Source organism: Chrysochloris asiatica, unplaced genomic scaffold, assembly GCF_000296735.1.
Source record: "Chrysochloris asiatica unplaced genomic scaffold, ChrAsi1.0 scaffold00040, whole genome shotgun sequence".
NCBI classification, from domain to species: Eukaryota; Metazoa; Chordata; class Mammalia; order Afrosoricida; family Chrysochloridae; genus Chrysochloris; species Chrysochloris asiatica.
In genome coordinates this window covers 9966174-9975962 of record NW_006408558.1, presented here as the reverse complement: position 1 = coordinate 9975962, position 9789 = coordinate 9966174, and the positions used below count along the sequence as shown (strand labels likewise).

General features: G+C 41.0%; 1 protein-coding gene across 1 annotated transcript in view; it reads left to right on the top strand.

Moving 5' to 3' along the window:
• STMND1 (stathmin domain containing 1) overlaps positions 1 to 9105 on the top strand; it is a 35613-nt gene extending 26508 nt beyond the window's left edge. Inside the window, exons 4-5 of the mRNA XM_006861017.1 lie at positions 7528 to 7659; positions 8818 to 9105. Of these exons, the coding sequence (XP_006861079.1) occupies positions 7528 to 7659; positions 8818 to 9105 (420 nt within the window). The remainder of the gene's footprint in view (positions 1 to 7527; positions 7660 to 8817) is intronic.
• The last annotated feature ends 684 nt before the right edge of the window (positions 9106 to 9789 follow it).

The following is a 9789-nucleotide window of genomic DNA, read 5'->3' as shown; positions in this document are numbered from 1 at the left end:
ATGAAGAATCAATATTCCAGGACATGTAATTTTGCTCATGGAGGAACCTGCACATAGTCCAAGAGACAGTTGGTCAAACAGAACAAGGGGATGCTGACTGGTTTTAAATCAGGAAATATGTTCACCAGGTTGTATCTTTTCACTATACTTATTCAATCCGCATGGTGAGAAAATTATCTGACAGACTGGAATATATGAAGAAGAATGTGGCATCAGGATTAGAGGAAGACCCATTAACAGTCTGCAATATGCAGATGATACAACCTTGCTTGCTAGAATCAAAGAGGACTTAAAATATTTAATGATGAAGATCAAAGACTACAGTCTTCAGTATGGATTGCATCTCAACATAAAGAAAACAAAATTCTCACAACTAGATCAACAAATAACATCATGATAAATGGAGAAAAGACTGAAGTTGTCAAAAACTTCATTTTGCTTAGATACACAATCTATACTAATGAAAACAGCACTCATGAAATCAAACGATGTATTGCATTGGCCAAATATGCTTCAAAAGACCTCTTTACAGTGTTCAAGAACACAGATGTCAGTTTGAGGGTTAAAGTGCGCCTGACCTATGCCATTTTCCTTTCAATAGCCTCATATGCATGTGAAAGTTGGACAATGGATAAGGAAGACCATAGAAGAATCGATGTTCTTGGGTTATGGTGTTTGCAAAGAATACGAAAGTACCATGGACTGCCAGAAGAACAAACAAATCTGTTTTGGAAGAAGTACAGCCAGAATACTCCTTAGAAGGGAGGATGGCAAAACTATGTCTCTTGTACTTTGAACATGTTATCAGGAAGTAACAAGCTCTAAAAAAGGGCATTCTGTTTGATGAAGTGAGTCAGTGAAAAAGAGGAAGACCCCCCAAAAGATGGACTGATACAATGGCAGCAGTAATGGACTCAAATATAACAACAATTGCGAGGATGTTATTGGGCCAGGTAGTTCCATTCTGCTGTGCACAGTGTTGCTATAGGTTGGAACCCACTCGACATCACCTAACAACACCACACCCTGACTCTGTGTCCTTTTTACATAATTTGATGCTTCCTGCATTGTTCAACACTTTGCCCGTAGAATCCTTCCATATTGTGACTTCAGGCTTAAATTTTTCTTGAGTGATTTCAGCTTGAGAAAAGCTGAGTGTGTTCTTTCTTTGGAGTCTAACCCCAGGCACTGGCACATTTCGTTATGCTTCTTTGGTGAGTCTTTTCCACCTGCCCTTTGAAATGCTCTGGGTCTTTAGACTTGAGAAGTGACCTGGCTCTATTACCTGCTGATCCTGGGAGTCATCAGCAGCCTGTCTTCTGACCTGCTGGACCTGCCTGCCGTCTGACCTGCCATCTTGGCTCATCAGCCCTGAAGTTACATGACTCAGGGGCCTCCAGACTGACATCTGACCAAGGGACTTGGGACATTCCCACCTCTACACTGACTGAGCCATTTCCTTGATGTTGTTGTTGTTATGTGCCATGGAGTCAGTTCTAACTCATAGTGACTCCGCACAGGATTTCTGAGGCTGTAAATCTTTATGGGAGCAGAAAGCCTCATCTTTCTCCCACAGAACAGCTGGTAGTTTCGAACTGCTGACCGTGAGATTAGCAGCCTGGTTCATAAGTAACCACTATGTTACCAGAGGGCCTTTGATAGAAACCTCTTTTATATGTACATATACGTTTCACTGGTTTTGTTTCTCTAGAGAACACAACCTAAAACACCATGGTATGGTCAATCGCTTCAAATCTAAAGCACAAACCTCTTTAAAGATGTCAGTTTGAGGACTATGGTGAGCCTGACCCAAGCCATGGTATTTTCAGTAGCCTCATATGCATGTGAAAATTGGACACTGAATAAGGAAGACTAGAGATGAGTCAATGCATTTGAATTGTGGTGTTGGTGAAGAATATTGAAAGTTCTATGGACTGCCAGAAGTATACACAAATCTGTCTTGGAAGAAGTACAGCCAGAGTGGCAAGACTTCATCTTTCATACTTTGGACATGGTGTCAGAAGGGACCAGAACCTGGAGAAGAACATCATGGTTGGTAAAGTGAAGGGTCAACAAATAAGAAAAGACCCCCACCACCCCCACACAACAAGATGGATTGACGCTGTGACAGCAACTGAGGGTTCAATGACAACTGTGAGGATAGCACAAGACTGGTAGTTTCATTCTGTTGTGCTTAGAGTTGCTATGAGTCAAAACTGACTCAACTGGACCTAATGACAACAGCCCATATGTATTTTGGTTGTATATATGTATGCAAATATATGTACAGATTCTTATAGATCCTGCTGGAAAGATGTGATTTGTTCTCCTGTATGCATGCAGGGTCACTATGAGTCAGAAGTAACTAGACAGCACACAACAACAACAACAACAACACTAAGGACTTCATTACCAAGTTTAGGTGTGTTTTCCCCCAAACACATACCTCCTAGTATCTTAGCATGCCCTGGGTTTCCCTGCCCCAGGCTGTGTGAATCCTCTATTGATGTTTCTGTCTCTGGCCAAAGTGTGTTTCTGGCTATGTACCACTTCTGTGCTTGGGAACCTGTAGTGTAGTTAAGGAGATGGTTTACCTTCCATTGTTTATTGATCCTCATGGGGAATTTTTTAAGGAAGAGGAAGTTGACTGGGTTAAGACTCAATGAGGCCATTTAATACTCACAGAGTTATCTTCTCCAGGAGGTCTAAAAGTGACTGAATAGGAGTGAATAAATCTTTTACTGAAAGCTTTGGCCTGAAGCCATTCTATACACAAGACTCCAGTCAGAGAACTTAACCAAGGAAGGTTCAGCAGTAGGTCAGTCGTTAATTAGCTGTGCTTGTGGGTACGAGGTAATCTATAAAGGTTAGGCTGCTAGAAACAAGGCCTACATCTTATCTCGGCATCTTTGGATTTGGCAATCCCTTAATAGTCTTCTTAAAGAAAATAATTGAACTGGCAACTTCGAGGCTTAGTTACCTGTAACTACATATGTGCATAAAACCAACACACATAAGTTAATATGGCCATTTACACTTCAGTAGAATGGTTTTGAATATAGTAAGAAAAAAAAATTCACTTACTTTTCTATTTAAAAAGAAACAACAACAAAAAACCTACCACCTTTAAAACTTACAGAGGTTAGTAACCAGAAAAATCACAGAAAGAAAACCCATATACTAATTAGGGTTAGGATTAGAGTTGTTGTGAATTGCTGTCAAGTCTGTTTCGACCCATAGTGACTCTGTATAAGGTTTCCGAGGAGTAGCTCAGGGGTTTGAACCATGGACCTTGGGGTTTGCAGTCCAGTGCTGATCCTACGGCACCACACCGGGAGTCCAGGGTTAGGGTTGGCAATCGCCCCTGTGTGCCTTTTTCTTACGTACATTTATCACAGTGGGATTTTTCAGTATGGGGATTTTCCAGGTTGTTTGTGTCCTAGAATCAAGACAGTCTGCTCTCATGAATATCTACAGTCTTGGACACCCTATATAGGGTCTCTATGAGTTGGAATTGACTCGATGGCAGTGGATTTGAGTGGGTACTGTTGATAAAAGAAACCGTGGTGGCACAGTGGTTAAATGCTGCTTCTGTAAAGAATGCAGCTCTGGAAACCCTATGGGGCAATTCTACTCTGTATTGTAGGGTCACTAGGAGTTGAAATGGACTCTAAGGTCATGAGGCAATTCATAAAGGATCTCTGGGTGATACAAGCCATTAAGTACTGGACTGTTAACCAGAAGGTTTACAGTTCAAGTCCACACAGAGACACCTCAGAAGTAAGTACTGGCAATGGACTTTTGAAAAATCAGCCATTGAAAATCCTACTCTGACATACATGGCATCTCTATGAATTAGAATAAACTTCATGGCAACTAGTTACCACTGATGAGTGTTGACTTCAGAGAACTCAGTGGTGAAAAATTCAGGTAACTTGACTCCAGGGCTTTCAGGTCTTTTTCTAAAAATGTCAGCCTCAGGAGGGGAAGAGGACTGCATACATGGGATTCACTTCTGGAAGGGGAAGGAAGTGCAGTATTCCTAGACATTATTTTGAAATAAAACCAGGACATTCCAATCAAAACCAGAAACATAAAGTTCTCTCACAACTCTTGGTGGCATCACCATTTTAGGCCAAGATGCTACTGTGATATAAAACCCAGCCGGGCTTTCTTTACTGGATCTTAGGGAATGCTTTCGTTTTCTGTTAACTCTCTATGAGAGAGTAACCCTTAACATGCTGTTTCATACTAATTTCACAACATCTCTGGTTGAGTCACCATAGATACAACTGTGCCCCTCTTCTTGGCAGATGGCTTTTGCCAGCAAAATGCCTAAATGGCAGTTGCTACAAAAACAATACAAATGTGGGCAAAAAAAAATAATAAACAAAAAGCTTGGCTTTGATAAATCTCCTAAGACTTTCATATAGGGAAAGACCTTACCACATAAAACTATCTAATGATTGCCACTAAGTCAAAACATCAGGGATTATAGATTTTAAAGCTGGAAAGGACATTAGCCATCCTCAAATGCCTTTGCTGCTTATGATTGAGAATACCGTGCAAAGAGAAGAGGCTCTGGGTCACACAGCATCATGAGAGTGTCTGGAGTTCAAGGCCAGGCCCTTGTCTCCTGGGTTTGTGCTTTTCTGATTCTCGTTCCTCTTTGTGACAAATATTGAAACTTTTTTCCTGATACTGAAAAAAGTCATTGCTTAGGACCCTCCTAAGGGGTACAAATGTGCTCTAATACTAAAAGTGTTGCAATTCAAGTTCACCCAGGGGTGCCTCGGAAGAAAGACTTGACAATCTAGTATCAAAAACTCAGCCATGGAAAATACTGTGAAGCACAGTTCTCCTCTGACACACATGAGGTCACCGTGAGTCAGAATTAACTGAAACTGGTTTGGTTTGGTTTTTGGTTTACCATTGACTGAAAAGTAGGTCCCATTTACTAAGGGGCTATTAGATGTCTTCTTCTCTCTCTTCTTAAAAATTCTATGAAATAAGTAATCATTAAACCGATTTTACAAATGAGAAAATCAGTGCTTACAGAGTTTAAGGATGCATGCACGGTCACACCATGACTGAATCAGAATCCAAATTCAGGAAATACAGACCTGGTCCCTTTTTCTCCTATGTTACACTGCCTCTCTTTGTGTGATATATTTTCTCTGTCTCTGTAGCATTGCAATCTGAATAGACAGTCTCTTAGAAGTTAGGATGAGCAGCAGTAGACCCTGTGTCTAAAAGAAAAAGTCTTTAGAGAAATTATCTAGAACACTATTCAGTTTGGTGTAATAATGCAGCTTTAAAGTTCATTAAAACTTTTCCCCAGTTGTAATCATTCTATAGATCCTGACCTAGAAAGATGTCCATATTAAATTAGGTGCAGAAAGCAAATGGTGGAGCAGTGAATTTGGTGCACCCCATTATGTTTTGTCTGACACACGCATGTAACTGTGCATCCAGGCAGACCTCATTTTATTGCTCCTGGCTTTATTTCACCTTACATATATGCATTTTTTACAGATTTGAAGGTGCGTGGTAACCCTGCCTTAGGCAAGTCTATCGGCACCATTTCTCTAACAGGATACACTCACTTTATATTTGTGTATCACATTTTGATAATTATCACCAATATGTCAAAAGTGTTCATAATGCTATTGCCCACCTAATAGATGACAGTGTCATGTAAGCGTTCCTTTTATATGGACTGGGAAGCCAAAAAAAAATTATGTTATGAGAAACAAATTCTCAAGATGCTCCATCGTCAGGAATAAGGGGGGTCCAGGAATTGTCAGGAGGGACCAGTCACTGGAGAAGGATATCATGTTGGGTAAGGTGGAGGGTCAGAGAAAAAGAGGAAGACCACCAGCGCGATGGATTGGCCAAGTGACAGCATCGATGGGCTCAAGTGTGGCAACAATAGTGAGGTTGGCCCAGGACCGGGCAGTGTTTCGTTCTGTTGTACATAGGGTCGCTGTGAGTCAGTACTGACTCAATGGCACCTAACAACAACAACAACAACAGGAAATTGCTAGACCAGACATAGATTGTTGATTAACACAGCAACAGTGGCCTATGCATCTGGGGTATGTGAGTGGGATGAATTGGGGGAGGGGGATTAAACCTGTTCAATGACTAAGAACTTGAAATAAGAATGCTACTATCAAGGGAAAGTAGGCGATGTCGGGGAAAGATTGTTAATTCCATAGTACTCAGTCAATGCTATGGGAATAAAATGTTTTGCAAAACGACCACACAGCACATCTGACCCTATCTACTGGGTTTGGCACCCGGTTTTGCAAAATCAAATAAAAAAGCTTCACTCTTGCTAAACTGAGTACAGACTGGATTTCTTTTGAATGGTTGTCAGTAACTACTTGTGATAACTCATTAGTAACCTCATAACCAAGCAGGACCGAGGCAGTATCCGGGGGACTGACAAAATGTTTCTCACAGTGTAACTCACTTTATTCTGATACTCACCTTACTATAAGGAGCTCTGGTAGTGTAGCGGTTACAAATCGGGCTGCAAACCTCAAGGTTAGTGGTTCGAAACTACCAGCTGCTCTGCGGGAGAAAGATGAGGCTTTCTACTCCCATAAAGATTTACACCCTCGGAAATCCTGTACAGGGTCACTATGGGTCGGAACTGACTCAACGGCACTTAACAACAACACCTTACTATTATGGTCTAGAACTGAACCCACAATATTGCAAATGTATGCATATAAATATGCATATAAAGAGAGAGAGAAATTCCGAAAACACATACACCAAACTCTTTGCAAAGGTTCATAGGGAGGAGTAAGATTGGGGACCAGAAGATTAAGAGACAAAAATCTTGTTTATGTATCATTTAAATTTTTCATAGTAAATGTATATTATAAGACAATTTTTTAAAGAAAAATATATGAATTAAAACTTTCTTCTTAACTCCTTTAGGACAATTTTGCTATTTTTGTAACTAAAAATGTTAACCACAAAATTGCTACTCCTGCTTTGGGTTAGCTAAAAGACAATCAATCATATGAAAAGGATCCTTTTTTCTTGTCATGAAAAATGTGTAATATCCCAGAGCAGTGTCAGCAAATTTGCTGATGCTTAGTTATGAATTATCATTCTCCTCCAAGAGACCCCACATGAATGTGATTTGTAGTTTATGGCATACTGTAAAGTCACCAGATTAAATTATGAGCCTTTGCTCCTCCACCATCTCCTCCCATTTTGTGTTCATCCTCAGATGACTGCTTTCTTCTTATGATTCCTGTCATCCAATTTCACAATGTCTTTGCACACTTGGCACGTTTTCAGCAATAACCTATTTGTTTCTAGGCATCAACTAGATTTTATCTCTAGGAATCAGCTTTCGTGTTGTTTTTGTTATTGCTTCGTAAAGCTGTCATTGGAAGCTTAGTTGAAGATTAACACTTGGAACTACTTTCATTTTACTACTCTTCTTTCTACTCTGTCAGTGAATATGTTAGTTTTTCCATGTTAATAAGTGTCTTTCTCTAGGTGAACGTGACTGAGAAGCCACTAAGAAAGCCACCTGCCAGACTGAAAAAACTTAAGATCAAAAGGGAAATGAAGGATTTAACCAGGAAGGACATAGAAGAGAAGCTGCAGGCAGCAGAGGAGCGCCGGAAGGTACTCTGGTTTGCCCGTGTGCTCAGGCTGAGGGGAGCATTTGCTACTTCCTAAGATAAGCCACATCAGCAGATATAGGACAAATTGCATGCATTTATAGTAAATACTTTAACCTAACAGTTGGGTCAAACCCTATACAGGATTCTATGAGTCAGTGGCATAGTGGTTAAGACTTGAGCTGTTAACGTCAAGGTCAGCATTTAGAAACTACCATCTGTTCCGCAAGAGAAAGATGAGGCTTTCTGCTCCTGTAAAGATTTATAGTCTTGGAAACCCTATGCAGGATTGCTACAAATTGGAACCAGCTCCATGGCATTTACAAACTTATATTTTCATGGGGAACAATTTAATCTACAATAGTGGCTGTCCACAGTTGTTTGGTACATGAACCCTGGACATTTAACCCACTGCCAACCAATCCTACAGGACAAAGTAAGAAGAGACCTGCTTCTTAGGGTTTTAACCAATGATATTAAAGTCAGCAGGCCAGTGCTTATCCTACAGCATTATTAGGGCCCCTATCCTTCTGGACAGTTAGTTAGGAAAACATTGACCCAGGAGGGTTAGACCCTGATAAGGGGAATCGTTAGAGAATGGAAATGGACCTCAAAATTAGGTCAAGACAGTATTTAAAAACAAAAAACGGCATTTCCCCCCAAAGTTAAGTGACATGTGGAGATGGAAACCTGGATGTGGGGGCAGTGGTGTCCGGCACTCCTATAACCTGTGCACACGGGTCCCATGATTCCATCAGCCTGCTTGTCAGGATTCAGCCTTCACAGCTGTGAGCTGACAGCCACCAAGTCCTTCCTCTCTATTTTGTCAGTCAGAGAGGAAAGACTGGACTTCAGGCTCCATGAGGGTACAGACTGCGTCTGTCTTCTTCAACACATGCTTGTGAAATAAATGAACTATAAGACCGAGAGGAGCCATAAATACTGTTACTGTTGTCTACTGCTGTGGAGTCAGCTCCAGTTCATGAAGACCCTGTATAGGATTTCCAAGGAGTGACGGGTGGGTTTGAACCGTAGATCTTGCAGTTTACAGTCTAGTGCCACACCCAGACTCTCTCCATAAATGTTATTTAGTAGGAAGATCTGTGGAAACTTATACAGAATTCTTGAGGTTGTCTTTTGTTCTTTTTATACTGGGTTTCAGACTAAAGAAGAAGAAATACGGAAAAGACTACAAAGTGATCGACTTTTTCCTGCCAACCATCGTTTGGACTTAGCAAGATTGGCTGAGGCTGAGCTTCCATTTGCCAAAGGACTTGAAACTGTGAGCTCGGCTGTGATTGAACCATCGGACCTGCAAGAAGGGGAGCAGCTAAAAAGGAAGAAGAGCAAAAGTGAAACCACGTCAAGAGATTTAAACTACAGTTATGAAGGTATTGGGTTCATAGAATCAGACATGTCCTACAATCAAAAAGATGACATATTCGAATAAGTCATTTTATGTGAATTTAGTAAAAAGAAAAGAAAAAAACCCCTACTCTCTCCTGTTGTGATATTTTTCTTTTTGTATGCTTCATGTTTTCTCTGACTGGACTCATTCCATTGGAAATTCTGGTTTGGGGTTAGCAATGAATAACATGAGCCTGAGGTAAAGCTGGGTAAATGACATGGTTGTGTTATCTGAAAAAGACAAGGCCAGCTTAGATATTGTAAGATTGGCATTCTCTTTCAGTGTGGCCTCAAGCATTGTGGGAAAATATCTTTAATTTTATGAGCTCTTTCCCGTCAGCATTAATGTCTTTGTGCCAGATGAAATTCTTCTTTTGGTTCCCCCTCCTTGGTGTTGTCTGCTGTCTGCTGGTCTTTACACAGGTCCGATTATCCAGAGTTCAGCTTCCCTACTGACGCTCTGAGTGGAAGAGTTTACTGGTCCTTTGCTTCAGTGGTTGTTGTTAAACACTGTTGAGTCAGTTCTGACTCATAGCGACCCTGTATAGGGTTTCTAAGGAGCGGCTGTTAGTCTGAACCACCAACCTTGTGGCTCAAACTGACCTTGTGGCCCAGTGCTTTATCCTACAGTGCCACGCTAATTTTCATGCAGGAGACCAAAGTTTGATTCCTGGCTATTGCACTTGGTACACAGTGCCAGTGGAAATGTGCATGCTGCTCTGATGTT